The 16,498-nt window shown below is 35.9% G+C and overlaps 1 protein-coding gene across 1 annotated transcript; it reads left to right on the top strand.

Annotated features, from left to right (window-relative positions):
- Positions 1-2,734: 2,734 nt before the first annotated feature.
- Positions 2,735-10,567, top strand: LOC135775675 (chemokine-like protein TAFA-3). The gene is made up of 6 exons (XM_065286074.1): positions 2,735-2,819; positions 3,826-3,902; positions 4,091-4,253; positions 7,629-7,784; positions 8,388-8,512; positions 8,765-10,567. The coding sequence occupies exons 3-6, from the start codon at positions 4,103-4,105 to the stop codon at positions 8,774-8,776; spliced, it is 444 nt and encodes a 147-aa protein (XP_065142146.1). The 5' UTR covers positions 2,735-2,819; positions 3,826-3,902; positions 4,091-4,102; the 3' UTR covers positions 8,777-10,567.
- Positions 10,568-16,498: the final 5,931 nt, after the last annotated feature.

Here is a 16,498-nt window from a genome sequence, read left to right as displayed (position 1 = left end):
TAGTTTTTATTAATTTGTGCTGAGACACATTTTAAGCAGATGCGTTATTCAGAGTGACTTATTATGCTTTAATTCCAGTAACAATCTTCAAGGAGCAGCTACAGTACCGACGGGTACAATAGAGAAAGAGATGTTTCTGGGTCACCAGCCATTTGTAGTAACTATAAATCTACCAGCAAACCAGTTAGTTAAACTTTAACTGTAAACTTTTTAAAACACACATACAAATTGCAATAATCATGAGCAAGTCATTTGGAAGCTAGTAGACAGAATTAATAAAAAACATTTGTGAAAACTAGGGAAAATACCTTGTTAGACCAGCAGAGGACGTAGTCCTGTCATAAATGCAGTGTGATCAAAAAGAATAACCTCTCAAGAATATTCAAACAGACTATTTAGCATTATAATTATTTTATTAAACCTAAATATTTCTATGTAATAATGACAATGAATTTGAAACACATGCTCAATGAATTGCTATTTACAGCATTGCTTGCAGTGCCCCACAAAATCCTAAGGATAGTAATCCTGTCATCATTTCAAAATTGAATTAAAGCTAATACACACTGGAAGTGTTAAGACACTTTGCATACAAATGTAAATTTTGCAAAGCATGCTGGGTAGGAATGGAACTGTGAAAGTATGGAGGGTGGAACAGAGGCCTATAAGTACACTGAAGACTTGTTGTATGACATTACCACATGAAAGCTTGTTTGATCCTTCTTTTATTCTCTCTTTTCATGGAGAAGATAAGAATGAAAATAGCAGAGCTGAGAGGGAAGTTGAGAAGATGTGCTAAAAAGCTGGCTGCGGGTTGGAGCATTGCTCACCATAAGTGTAAAACCTCACCATTTATTATATGACTGATAAAGAAACACGAGAACATTTACTTAAATTAAGCCCACTTTGGACTACTTTTTTTTTACTTCAAGGTGAACTAATGTTAACTCTTCTCGTAATGCTGGATTTTGCAACCATTAGTGCTACAGCTAATGGATTTTCACATTAATGTGATTTAATTAACTTTAGGCTGATGGTTTTCATTTGATGCTGCACTGGACTGTGAATTGTCATTAACAGAGATTATCTTAGATCTTATCACAGTCTTTACAACATAAAAAGCAAACCTTAGATATTCAAGTTCCGTCTTTGTTTACAGTGTATATATATATATTTTTTTTTTGCTTTTTTAAGTTGAATCAATTGCCTGTTCAAGTCATTTCAACTCAATATTTAAAATTTTGTCTAGTGATGGGTTGCTAACACATTTTTGTCTTATTAATCATGGCCACAGAATGTGAATTATCTGAACATTTTGACTACCCTACCTGTCTGTGCCATTGCTTTGCTATTAAAAATCTGCATTATAATCTATACATAGTGTTCCTTATGAAGTGCTTGAGTGAAATCATTTGTAATAAAAAGTTTTTTGGCTAGTAAAAATATTTATGCTCAGTAAATATTCACAGTATACCCAACCCTGTTAGGTATAACGAAAAGTTAATGTTGAATTTGGTCAATGAATGATGCTAAACATGATGCTTTTATTTGAGTTATACGAACCAAGCCATATTATTAAGAAAAACAAAACCACTGTGCAGAAACAAAGAAGTAGTGTTACGGTTTAGGGGGACATTATTCTGTAATTTATGTATAAATTGTTTTTTTAACAAATGTGGATTAATTATATACACATATACTTTTAAAGCAGAACGAAAGGTAATAATGTTTTCAACAAGTTATTTGTCAAATAAGTTACATCTGATCTGATTATTAATTAATTAATTATTATTATTGTTAAAAAATTATAGTGAGCAATTAGGAAATTCTTCCTGAATATTTTAGAATAGCCTATTGTTTATCTGGGTGTTTATAAAAATACTTTCAGTATTTCTTTTTACCCAAAATGCTAATCAACTTTATTTAAATTTCTCTGTTACAAGAGCTTGAAGAGTAATGATGCATGTTTCACTGATGACCAGATGAGAAAGACAAATCCGAGTTTGTCAATACCCAAACCAGAACTGGATGATATAAAGTTGATTAAATCTAACATCCAGAAGGAAAATTGAAAGTTTCCCTAAACTTACATACACACAGATCGACACAATGATATCCAACAGAAAGAAATTCATCAATGATTTATATACATTGTTTGTTACAATGTTTGTACATGCAGTATATGTCCTGGAAACAGTTCTGGAGATGTACTTGATATTTTAAAACAGAAAGTGATTTTTTTTCACACAGGGATGTTTACAAAAAGTAAAAAAAAATTTATTTAAATTAAATTGCTCACTGAATGTGATATGTGTCATCTTCCATTCAAATGAAAAATAACATTAGAAGTGCTAAACAAAACATATACAATTATACAATGTAGTCCTGTTGGTTAGTAACCTTATTTATCAGAGGTATAAATACACAGAATTTATGATAAATTAATGTATTTTATAAAATGTCATTAAACTGGGGGCCCCTTGGCACCATCTCAGTGCCCTCCAGGGGGCAACTGCCCCCAGTTTATGAACCACTGCATTACTTAATGTACACAATTGGGGTGATGTGACTGTATAGTACAAAGTATTGAAACTGAGCTCAGGATAAGGCACAAAATAAATGTTCAAGACTCTATCACTAGCCTTACCAACGAACAGTAATCGCCTTTAAAGCAGTCATAGCCTAGTATGTGAACAGATGGTCTTTTGATTAAAGTTGATACTGACGCAGAAAACCGAAAGCTCACGAGGACTTATATGTGCCATCAGTGCTGAATTAACTCGTGTGGATGAGAGACACGTTCTCCTGACGAACTACAGGTAGGAACAACTATCTAAAAACTAGTATGTGTAAATATTTGTATTTTTCCTCTGGTTTAAATAACAATCGACACCCGTCTGCGTATAAATGATGAGTAGCTACGTGAACGCGCGTGACTCCACTTCGGGCGATGTCTAAAAGTTTATGCCATGAATATATTTACAATCGCAAATATTAAAGTGGTTTTTTGTGCGTATTTCCTGTCCTCACTTTTTTGGATTTCATCAAGATCTATCTTTATATTTACAAGAGAAAGAAGTTGCGTTGTAAACCTAAATATTTTACCTGGTTTATACCTCAACAAAAATTAACTTTGGTTAAACTATAGTAACAACACATTTACTATGGTCTCAAAATTGTTTTGCTAAGGAATCATAATGTCTGTAAATTAATAAAGCAGATGTTATGTAAGCACAAGCTAATTTTTGTATTTTTGTGGATTAGTTTATCTTTCTATGAAGTTTGTATTGTTTCAGTTTGGTACATCACAAAAAAAATCATCAACCTGCAAAAGTCTCTTCATATGTTTTGCACACTGTCCGAAATAAAGGTTCCAAAGCTGGGACTTATCATTTAGGCACAGATATGTACATTTGAGATACCTTTGAAGTACCAATATGTGTATATGGTACTAATATACATTGTAACTTTAGTTTTAGTGTAGTTTTTAACTGTTTATAGCTTTTCATGATGACCAGCATGAGTTTGATGTTAAGCGACCCTTTGCACTAAAAGATGGGAATATCTTGAATATTCAAAGGTGCTAAAACCAAATTTATTCTCAGTTATGATCTCCCCCGGGAACAGCTGGAAAAGCACCAGAGAGACGTTTCACTATTCAGACTATATACACTTCTATTAAAGTAAGAGTCGTCATTTCTCATCACTGATGTGAGTGAAGCCGGATTGCAGATCAAGTAGATCAGATTAACCCTTTAAACTCAGCAGTAATACTGACATTAATCACTAACACTCATTTCTCACACACTCTTTGTTACTTTGTAGGGTTGGCATATGATGATGATTATGCTGAGCCTATGGGACTTGGATGGACATACGTATAGACATACTAAAATATTCAGGTACTGTCTTCTGCTTCCACCAGTTGAGAAGATCAGGTTTTGTGGACTCATGTGCTTAAGTATATGTGGTGTTCATCAATTTTGATGTTTCTCCACCAGCTTTCAGTCCAAGTTTAAATTGCTATTACTATGTATACTAATAACTATTTTTGATAAGTAATAATAAAAGATATTTTTTCTTACTATAGGAAGGTGTAACCATGTTTTGTACAAGAGAACACTGCTTGCAGTTTGTCTACAGTATGACCGTAAGCAGAAACCATAACCAGAAGGCTTTTCTGCTGCTGTGTGTGTGGCTGCTGTGGATGCAGCCAGTGTCCAGCGGCAACCAAAGCTCTCGAGGACAAACTGGTGAGTCAAGATACCCAGTGCAACAGCCCCCCATTCTGTATTTCCCCTCAGGTCTCATTACACACACACTGGACACACATTTATACAGTCCCTCTGGGATCACAGACCATTACTAATAACAGCTTAACAAACGTTTATCACCGCTTATCTTGTTCTTAGAATATATTCAGCAACCATATTAACATTTATAAACATAATGTAACTAGTCCCACATGTTCTGTATTAAAGAGATAGTTTACCCAAAAATGAAAATTCTGTCATAATTTCTGTCATTGCTTTGTTCTGATGAACACAAAAGAAGATATTTTGAGAAATAATTGTAACCAATTACTTCCGTAGTATAATTTTTTCCTACTATGGAAGTGAATTGGGACATGGACAATGAATCAGTATCACAGACAGTTAAACTTTTTATTTTTTTGAAGAAACATCATATTAATTCTTTAGATTCACAACTTTGTTGTCAAATGAGAAAAGAATAAACAAGAGATTTGTGGTGTCCCGGTACAAATGATGCCCCAAGTTTGGTGCTTTTTCCAAATTGTTGTTTTTTATAAATGGGTGATAATATCTATTTAGTAATAATGTAATAATGGCCAAGATTTAATTAAAAAATTTTAATATGTATTTCTGAAAGGAAGGCATGTGATTTTGGAGCAGTATTGTGATTTAAAGGGGACATTTCACAAGACTTTTTTAAGATGTACAGTAAAATGAATCTTTGTTGTCTCCAGAGTACGTATGTGAAGTTTTAGCTCAAAATACCATTTAGATAATTTATTATAGCATGTTAAAATGGTCACTTTGTAGGTGTGAGTAAAATGTGTCATTTTGGGTGTGTCCTTTTAAATGCAAATGAGCTGATCTCTGCCTAAATTCAGTGTCGTGGTTGCATACACTCTAAAAACAAACGGTGCTATAATACACCAAAAGTAGTTCTTTGCTCGTAATCATAGAAGAACCATTTTTAGTGCCATATAACACTGGTGAAGCACCTGTGTAGACATATGGGGGCCATATAGCACCACTATAGCACCAAATATGGTTCTACATGGCATGTGGTTCTACACAGGTGCTTCACAGGTGCTTCACAGGTGCTATATGGCACTAAAAACGGTTCTTCAATGATAACAAGCAAAGAACCACTTTTGGTGCTATATAGCACAATTATTTTTAGAGTGTAGTGCAGATTAAGGGGCGGAATTATCCCCTTCTGACATCACAGGGGGAGCCAAATTTCAATGCCACATTTCAATGACCTATTTTTTCACATGTTTGCAGAGAATCGTTTACCAAAACTAAGTTACTTGGTTGATCTTTTACACATTTTCTAGGTTGATAGAAGCACTGGGTACCCAATTATAGCACTTAAACATGGAAAAACTCATAACCCATACGAGTGTAACTGCAATGTCGTCTATGTCCATGTGATGGCGCCAAAAGATCAAAAAAGTTGTTTATACAATACGCCACAATCTCTACAATCACAATCTTACTTTGGATGCAGAGCCGGCCTTAAGCATCTGGTGGCCCGTTTCAATAACTAATAGGAGGCCCTACCCACATAAAACATAAGCATAATAGAGCAAAAAGCAAGGATTCCTGTTGGTTTGCATCAATGGTATATTATTTTATTACGTGCACTTTTAGCTTCACGAACAGGCAGCTCAAAAGAAATGATCCAACCTTATTTAATTACAACTATACAATTATAGTTGCCTCGCCCTTTCATGGACGCTAAATTCTCTGCTTAATTGATTTGCGCAGTATATTTTCAGCTGTCTGGGCTGACTTTAAAAAAAAACATCTCAAACATCCCCTCAACTTGAATTATTTAACAAAAGCAAACAAGACAAGTGTCTGACTGACACTGAACCGAACTTATAAATAAGGATGGGCTCCGCGTTTTTTCAGCACCGTAGACAGCTCACCTGGCGGCGAGCGTAGATTTCACCTAAACCTTATTAGAAATCCACCTTTCTGTGTTTGGGTGCTGAGAATTCCCTGATAAGTTTATCTTTGTCCAGCGATTTTGTCACCTCGTGCTCAATAAAAATCTTAACGAGAGCTGACGGCATCTATGTTCAATAGGCTATTATAAAAACAGTTTACATTGTTATGCGGGAGCAAAACAAAAATAGACGATTTCCAAGCCACTGTAAAAAAAATCACCCCTCATTTATCTAAAGTTCTTGATTATGTTCATTTAATGGAACATTGTGTGGATGTTGCGTTAGAGGAAAATGCCGTCATGCACAAAATATATTAAAGGCAGTCAGTAAATGCACACAGGTGTTATACACATATTTTAAATACAATTAAATACTGCATTAAGGTTAGTATAAAATCCAATAATATTATTTAAAAAAAACCCCATTGAAATCAGTCCCTAAAATAATGTATTATTAAAAACCTGGAATCGCACTTGCACAGACAAGCCTGATGAGAGAGAGCATGGTCGAATTCAAAACTGCGTTTTTGCGCCCTTGAAGGGCACTTCGGGAAGGGAGCCGCTTAAACTTTCACTCCAGATAAAATGAAAATGACGTTGCTTTCATTGCTCTATTCTCCAAGTGTATTTTAGCGGTCACAGTCACGCAATGAGACACAATTGCGCAACTCTCTGCACAGCTCTGATATTTGAAGGGAATAAATAGGGCATATAGCGATGAGTACTTCAAATTGATATTCTCTCCATTTGTGACGGAAAATTTGTCGGAATGAATGCGCACGGGCTAACTACGACAGGTAACACATTTAAGAAATGTCGGTTTTCACAAAAATAAGGATATTAAGCTCTCGTCTAGTGATCCCGATGCTAAAGAATAATTAAACCTCTAGAATTATCCACATGTGCACGTTTTCTTAGAGTTTTTATGAAGCACTGTGATGCTGCTGTAAACGATTCTACATTGATTTATAAAAATGAAAGAAATTACTTTTAAAAATAATTTAAATGACATATAATAAATATTAATGCAGTTCTATATTTTTTTTATAAAATACATTCATTTCATATTAATAATCCGATTTCTACAGGCTAAAGCGCGTATGAACGTCCGAGAGAAAATAAAGAGCAGAAATTAATTGATTTAAAATGAAAGATATGTGATTGCTTAACATCCACAGGCACTGACAATGTGAGCTCCCCCGTGCAGGAATCATAGCCCCACGTTCAAACATTCTTGCGCCGGGCTGGGGCCCTCCTTTAGGGCGGGGCCCGTTTCAATTGAAACGGTTGAAACATAGCTAAGGCCGCCTCTGTTTGGATGGCAGATGTCCACATGTAAAATGACAATCTTTTAAGCAATGCAATAAATGAATTGCTGTGCAATTAAACCATACAATTTTTTTTTTGTTTTCTGTCAATCAAAGGTCGCTTTGAGATTAAGCCTGGTACTTGTGAAGTGGTGGCAGCTCATCGTTGCTGTAATAAGAATAAAATCGAGGAAAGATCACAGACTGTGAAGTGCTCCTGTCTGCCTGGACAGGTTGCTGGGACCACCTATGCTAAACCCTCATGTGTGGATGGTGAGTCCACTGCCATTTCCAACAATCAGGAAAGCCAGACAATTAATAAAGCAATTATTGTTTATGGACACTCTGGGCAACTGAGATACCACAATTTTTCTTTATCCAAAAATGTGCCATTCAGCTAGCCACCCACTCCATATAAAATAAAACAGCTTTTTAGGTCTCTAATATGACGTGATTTCTAAGTGATTTAAAGTGCTGTATACATTATGTGTATACCTTTTTAATGAATGAAAAAATGACTGCATGCACATTTAGGTGTTCTTAATACTTTTCCTTCACTCGTCTCTAATAATGAACCCTACATTACATGCAGGCCAACAGAATTTAGATTCAGTTTTATAATTTTTGTTACACTAACAATTTTGATAAAAATCCAAATTAAAGGGCTGTATATGTTAATAATATGTCCACCATGTTATTTTTTTACTGTTGCAATGAATTCTGGGAATACTTTGTGTATATACAATTTTAGATTTCACAGACCTTAAGATTCTGCAGTATCTGATCCAATCCATTACAATTTTTTGTGATTTTTTGTGATAACATTCTTTCTTTCTCTCAAAGTTTTTCTCATCCTGTTTTTATTTCCCCGCTCAGCATCTGTCGTTCGGTTGAAGTGGTGGTGTCAGATGGAGCCCTGTTTAACAAGTGAGGAGTGTAAAGTGTTGCCTGACCTCACCGGCTGGTCCTGCAGCTCTGGGAACAAAATCAAAATTACCAAGGTGAATTGTTGTAAAACACATTCAATGAGAAAAGTCTACTTGTTAACTAAAGTCAGCAGTTTTGTTGTAACTGCAAAGACCACGCCTCACATTGATGCTACATATTCACCACCATATGTTTTGAGCTAAACGTCCCAAAGTGATGGTTATGCGGTTGTTTGGACTGTTTATGCATCTGTTTTATGCTAAGGTAATTTTACCTGTCATATGGAATATCATCTGAGATGTATTTTGGCCTTTTTCTTTGCGTAGGTCACACGGTAGATGAAATCTGCACCTCAGACCTTGGACATGTGATGACAGCTCATAATTTCACAGAAGCAATTTTTATAATGAAATGCAAACGTCAAGAAAATTGCTGCTGAAGGCAGAAACATGCAAAGTGTCGGCTAAAAATGTGAGAGTGCAAATGTTGAGAAGGGTCGGATTCAGAAAGATCATAAAATGTCAGGTCTGTCTATCTGTTTTGAGTACAGGATGACTTGAGACCTTTTTCACTTCAAGGCCCCCCTATTACCCACAACAAAAATTGAAAGCTCCCCCACTCACTTAAAGGTGCAATGTAGGAAATATCTTGACAGAAATGCAATACAATATACATAACTATATTATCAGTGGTCTATAAAGACCCTACAAAATGAACTGTATTGTTTTAATATCTTAGAATGAGCCGATTTATCTATGTACACTGTGGGTCGCTATTTCATTGCATCATGTTGCTACAGTAGCCCTAAATGGACAAACTGTTCCTTAAATCTTGTTTCGTTACTAAATTATCTCAGACGATGACGTCTTTGTCCTGTGGCAGCTACTGCAGCTTCATTATGCTTTTCGAAAAGGGGGGTGAGTTGTAGACTGAGCCATTGGTTGCAATTCACAAGCTGTGTCCCAATTCGAAGGCTGCGACCTGCTTAGGACGTATTTTAAGACCGATTGCATCACAGCAGGCGACTTAAGGCTAGTAAGGCCATCCCAATTCGAAGGATGCTTAAAATGAAGCCTCAAAATGTGTCCTTATTTCTCTGCGCTGTTAAGGATAGAACGAATGGATCCTTAACAGCCGAGGCTATCCCAAGATTCATTGCGTGCCTGTAACGGCTTAATATAGTTGGATATTTTAAAATAAGCATTTAAAACCTTCATTGACAAAAGTGTGTATTTAGCAGAAAAAAGTTTCTTGTCAGTGCTTTAGTATTATAAGTTATGTTTTATATTAATGTTATTCTGTGTACGTTGCGTATATTTTTAAGGTTGATTCATTTGATATACTGTTGGTTAGTTTAATATACATCAATGTGTCATATTTTCTCAAATAAATTATTATTTTTCTGGTTCCATATTTATTTTAATAAGTCCGAAACTTTGTCCTGCTGATAGGCGTGGTGGGCACATACAGCAGGTGATGCAAATTATGGATCACCCAAAGGCTAGACCATCTCATTTCAGTTCTCTTCATAGACTTCCAAGGTTGCCACCTTCAAAGACCGAGTGCTGGCCTTTTGAGGTGGCATGACGTGTCCTTAGAAGGCCACAGCCCTTGAATTGGGACATAGCTACAGTCTCGCAACTCGATGTACCACATGTAAAAGTACCACATTAGACCTTTAATGGGCTATGTGCACGGTATTGCATGACATTTTGCAGTGAAATCTCAGGATACTCGATTGCCTCCGCCTATAAATCGTTATAGCACTATGATATTCAGAAACGTTAGTTACCAAAACAGCCACAGCTAATTTTGCTGACACTTGTTACTTTATATTGATATAACTAATACTTAATACCCTAATGTCATTTAAATGTATGAAAGTATATTTTTAACTCATTCCCCACCATTGACAAGATATCTTGTCAGTTGAGAAAAAACATGAAAAAAATATCTTCCTGATGAGTTTTATGGTTATCTGTAAAACCGTGATTATCCACTAGATGGCACTCTCACCCAATTTATAAAAAACTGAAGCAAATAATTATTTATATATTTTACACTCTGTGTATTTTTTGATAATTATTCTGAATCTGATCTCTTAATAAAATTCCTTCACAAAAAATGCCATTATTTCAGCTTTTCCTAAACATTTTGTATTTTTGAAGAAAAATACCCATATTTAAGAGTTATATAAATAGGATGAAAGTTTTTTCCCCATTTTGTTTGTTTGTTGTTGTTGTTGTTGTTCTTTTTTTTTTTTTAAAAAAGCAGAGGGTCTGTTTCATTTGATATATTTGTATGTTTATACATTTTTAAAAGAAAATGTTCCTGGAAGGCATTTTGTGAAACTTTTGTGTAAAAATGCTGGCGGGCAAATTTTCAAATAAAAAGGCTGGCAGGGAATGAGTTAAAGGGATAGTTCGGCCAAAAATGATATTAAACCCATGATTTACTCACCCCCAAGCTGTCCGAGTTGCATATGTCCATCGTTTTCAGACAAACACATTTTCGGATATTTTAGAAAATGTTTTAGATCTTTCAGTTGATTAAATAATGTTACGGGGTCCACGACCTTCAAGTCCAAAAAAAGTGCGTCCATCCTTCACAAAATAAATCCAAACGGCTCCAGGATGATAAACAAAGGTCTTCTGAGGGTAATCCGCACAGTGTTGTTGTAGAAATATCCATATTTAAAACTTTATTAACGAAAATAACTACCTTCCGGTAGAATGACACAAGCAATGTGTAGATCTCCCACCTATAGCCTCATTTATATACTACTATATGAAACATATCATTTAAAAGACATCAATTGTAATTTTAACAACGTTCTAACTACATAAATCATAACGTGATTTTGTAGGAATTGTAATAAGGCGCTAAGAAAACTACCCATGAGGAGTTTTTTCAGCCAATGGAATCACGCGGGGTCCTAGGGGAGACCGAATTGCTCGGGGGGACCGAATTGCTCATGACACCGCCATCTTAGTCGCGTCCGCATTCAGGATGAGAGCTTACACAGCCTACGGAGGCTACTCTGCTGTTGCTCTGTGCCCCCGCCCTCCGAATTTGTCATACGTCACTAAGAAAAGTGCTTACACTACGCTAATACTCTCTAAGTCTAATATGGCGTTTATTTCATTAATAAAGTTTTAAAGACTTAACTTCACATTAAATCAACTGAAAGATCTAAAACATTTTCTAAAATATCCGAAAATGTGTTTGTCTGAAAAACGATGGACATATGCAACTCGGACAGCTTGGGGGTGAGTAAATCATGGGTTTAATATAATTTTTGGCCGAACTATCCCTTTAAAGGCCACTGCTGCGTACCACAGTATAACAGTATTTACAGTGTTATATTGACTAACTAGCAATCATGCCTACTTCCACACACTTCTACCATGTGTCTGCATTACCACTGTGTTATTCATCAGTTGTTGATAGAATCATAAATAGATTCATTTTTTATTCATCTAAATATTTTGCATAATAATCATCCATACTAAAATAACCTCTGTGGTTATATAAGCCGAACAGCGGTAATGTCAGAACAGTAAAAAATAATGATGCTTTATTAATAACAAATGCAAAAGACAAATAGAAAAATAAAACACACAAAAACAAAACTATACATGTACAGGGGTATGAAAATAACAAATAAATTAGGCTATATTAAAGAATATAAAAAACTCTTTAACAGCACACTGACACTTACACACACGTTTCTCATTTCCTCATTTTCATCTCCCTGACTTGATAAAACACCTACAAGAGAAGGCAAGTAAACACAAATGTCTGAGGCAAAGCAAGACCTGTTTGATATGGAAATAGAACAGAGGTGTGTATGCGTCCGTGTGCGAATTAGAGGAAGACAGATAGGAGAAACAGACTAAAGCCCAATTTATAGTCGTGCGTAGGTTCTAAGCCGTAGTTACGGCATAGCCTGACGTGCACCTCACAAAGATTTTAACAGCGTGTCAGATCTATGCGGACCACAAGCGCTGTGACTGGTCCACCAGAACCCCTCCCGTCAGGTAAAAAAACTGCGTTATAGGTATTTCCGTTTGTGATGGTGAAAACAAAGATGAGTCAAGTTGAGGAGTGAATTTCCGTGGCATAGTCACGGAATTTTGTGCTCATTTTTCCGTAGCATTCTCACGGATCCCCGCATTTTTCCGTGGCCCTGCTACGGACTGTCTTTTTGCGGAGATCCGTGAGAATGCCACGGAAAAATGAGCACAAAATTCCGTACCTATCCCACGGAACTTTGTGAGATCATGTTGGATTTAACTCAAACTGCATCAAAAGTCACTGTTTATTTACTTCCATCATTGCTGGTCTTCTCAAATTATACACAACAAGTTGCTGTTTCTTCTTCGTTTGTGGATTAACTTGCTAAGCTTCTTCTTTGACGTTTGCGCTGCTACTGTGGTTACACGCGTGGTTACTGCCCACCAGTGGTCTGCGCATGTGTTTGCACGTCGACGCGGACAACGACGCAAAAGTATAAATGAAAACCGAAGCGGAACCTACTCCGTCGCGGCTACGCCGTAGGACCTACGCACTTAAGGGGTCGTTAAGCAACAACTTTTTAAACTGTAAACCTGTAAACGGAATAGATTTCATGTGATTTGGCTGTTCGTTTACACAACAATGGCATCCTTAAATTGCAAACTTTTTACAGGTGCAAGATTTTGAAAACAGCGCCTTGTCATTTTCATGTAAATAGTGTAACTGTGAATCTGTGATGACGGTGACGTCATGGTTATTCAGTCTGTGTAGGCATGTGTGAGTTTATTAACGCTTCTCCAACAAAGTTTACAACATTTTGGCTTTTCATTGTCCAGGGTCACACATTGATTTGATTTACGGTCATTGATTTGATTTGATTAACTTTATTAATCCGCAAAGGGAAATTCACATGCCAGAGCAAGCTCACAACTCACAATAATAAAAAATATGAACTGTTTGTATTCATCGCTCTGTAGAAGAATGTGCATGTGGGCAGGCATGTAGTTTTTCTTTACAAGGTAACATCAATATAATCTGGCCTGACACGCATAATACAACACATTTAGTAAATGTGGATCTTTTTGACAGCTTTGTCGTGCACATGGGATTTTCAAAAACAGAAAAGAAAAACCTTTTCGTTTTTTACTACATTGTTGTCATCCCAGATGTAGTATGAGTACAGTATGTATTTTTTATAATAGTGGTGTGTGGTGGGGGGTTGGTTATATAATGACTTGACACCAGGGTTGTGAATGACAGTTTTGAATGATTTATCTCTTTAATTGAATTGACACTTAACGGAATTAATTCAGCTGCTTTGACTTAAACACGCTGAAAAAAAAACATTTTTTTCAGTGTTAATGAATAAACATTTATTATCGATGTGCCTCCTGCCGTACCATTATTTAAACATGAGAAATGTTGACTTAAATTAAAAATGGTATTTTTTTCACCTTTTCACTCTTTATTACCCATAAAATTATACTTGACAGTTTAAGTGGCAAGAGGGAAAATAAATATAAATGTATTTAAAATAAACCCATTTCAATTTTAATGATCTAGATCTCTCCTGGAGAGAATAATTGTTTTGTTCAGAAAACAGTGTATTACTTATGCATGCTGTGCCTGGCACCAGTCCCCCGGGGAGGGCTAGCACATTTCTCTAGTGTGTTTTTTTAGAGTTAAGGACAGTGCGTCTGAATATCCCTGCATGAATTTAAATGATGTTGACATCCATAATGAGCTTAATGTCATTGTGCTTGAGTTTCTACATTCTGTTCTAGTTTGCATTGTGTTATTAACAATAAGAGAGCAGTTGACAAAATTAACCGATGTGCCTGTGTTTGCACACTTATAAACGAGTAAACGAAAAAAACTCTTGGTTTTGTTGTGCCAACTTGCTACCCCAAAGGTTTGTTTACAATGCATCAAGCAGTAAGGGGCGGAAGACACAGAAAAAACATAGTTTGGCTTGGTGGGAAATAAAAAATTTCACAATTTGAACAATTTTACAAAAAACTGTGCATAACAAATATTGGACCGTTTTTATGTTAGAGCAAATTGATGATGGGTGCGGCCACATAAGACTTCCTTATCCAAAAAGGATATTGTTTATTGGTCAAGTTGTAGTTAAAACCCTAAATTACATCTAACTCACACTGGCTTGAAGAAAAGATAAGTCAGGATGAAATCCCATGATTTCCTTGTTAAAGTTTAAACAAAGTCCCTTGAGGGAAGTTGCATCTAAGTGTAAAGACAAATATCTTTAAATTCACATGCTAAAGTCACGATTGAACAACATACTAGTTTCTTGAGCTAAAATTGCAGTAAAACACCTTTTTTGAGGTATTTCAGCTACATGGGCACAGGTTAAAGCCCCTCCCACAGTGAATCATCAGTCTTTATCGATTGATGATTGGTTCGTGGGACTTCCGTCATCAGTGTGGCCATATTGAGCATTAGTGCATCTGATTTGGTTATATCCAGTATATTTGGTTAAAATGATTCTGTACATATATAAGGTTAGTTTGCATTAATTTATATGTATTTGACAGACGCTTTTATCCAAAGTGACTTACAGTGAATTCAAGGGATCCATTACTCTATGTGTTTCCTGGGATTCAAACCCATGACCTTTGCATTTCTAATGCAGTTACCAGTTAACTACAGGATAGGGCTTAACGGTATATTGAGTTTTGGTAATACATCCGAATTCATTTCCAGCGGGATACGAGATGAGTCAATACAATCTATATGGGTTTGGTCTGATCCTTTTTCTTGACTGAGGTCAGACGTAAGCTTTATAATCTGCTTGCATGTAATTTTCAAACTAGAGATAAATTTTTTATCATACATTTGAATGAAGGTTATTGTGACATCTCACACGATAATTTGACTTGCATGTATTTATTGCATTTTAAAGAAACTGAGATATTTATCGATATCATATATCGCCACCCATCCTAAAAGACAGCGATGACTTTTGGCCAATATCACCCAGCCCTATACCGGAACACCATTTGATTCACAAATAAGCTTTGGGTTTGTGAGAACTGCGATCAGAGAATCAGGTAATGGGTAAAACCAATGATGTGGCCAATCTGTTTTGGGATTTTTCTATGCGTGTGTTAGTGTGAATTACAATAATGTGTCTGGACTTTTCTTGTGTACCCGCAGGGGCAGAGTCGAAGACCAGAAATGCATGCTAGGTAATCTGTTTTGCACGCACATTAATCATAAAACTCGCACTTTGTGAGGTCGGGAACAATGCAGACATGGTGGATTTTTGCAAGTTGTATTGTTTAATGTAATTGCTGGGCAATACAAACAATATGCTGTTGTGTTCTGATATGTGGGTTGGCTAATTCGAGGCTTTAGTAGGATTTGAAGATGGGTGTGTGGTTTTGTGTTGTATGCTTAATGTTCTGTAATGATATAATTTAAGTGTACACAGGAAAGGTTGATTTTGATTGACGGTATTGGTTTTAATTGCAGGAACCTTTACCGAATAATTATCACACTATATTGTTTCAACCACAACTGCATCTACTGTCGGGTCAACTGAGTTTAGTTATGCATGCTTTAAGCTCAACATCATTAGGTTTAAAACTCAACGAATAAAATACGAGTAAAATAAAATAAATAAATAACCTTATTATGCATTTATTTTCCTAAAGCATTACAAATTACTTGTTTTCTTTTGAGGCATCATCACTTGTTGTATGTTTCATGCATTAACTCTGTTGTTTGATAAGAACTATTCAAACTCTATAATGAGCTGTCAAGTTTTGGTGTGTGTGTGTGTTTATAGATGAGAGATACTTGTTTTGTTTTTGGATCAAGGTGTAAGAGGAGGATGAGACTTGAGAAATGATGCGAGAAGGTGAAAATGAAAGGTGAGGTTTGGGTAAACAAAGTCTATCACCACAGCTTGTGCTATTCTGATTGCCAGGTATATACGCTCCTTTAAAATAGAGAATAATATGCATTCCGGTCCTGGAAGCTGATTTGTTCAATGGCAATGCTTTATTTAGGTTAGACCA

The sequence above is a fragment of the Paramisgurnus dabryanus genome, chromosome 21, assembly GCF_030506205.2.
Source record: "Paramisgurnus dabryanus chromosome 21, PD_genome_1.1, whole genome shotgun sequence".
In the NCBI taxonomy this organism is placed as follows: Eukaryota; Metazoa; Chordata; class Actinopteri; order Cypriniformes; family Cobitidae; genus Paramisgurnus; species Paramisgurnus dabryanus.
Note: the sequence above shows the minus strand (reverse complement) of the source record. Positions and strands in the feature narration are given on the sequence as shown.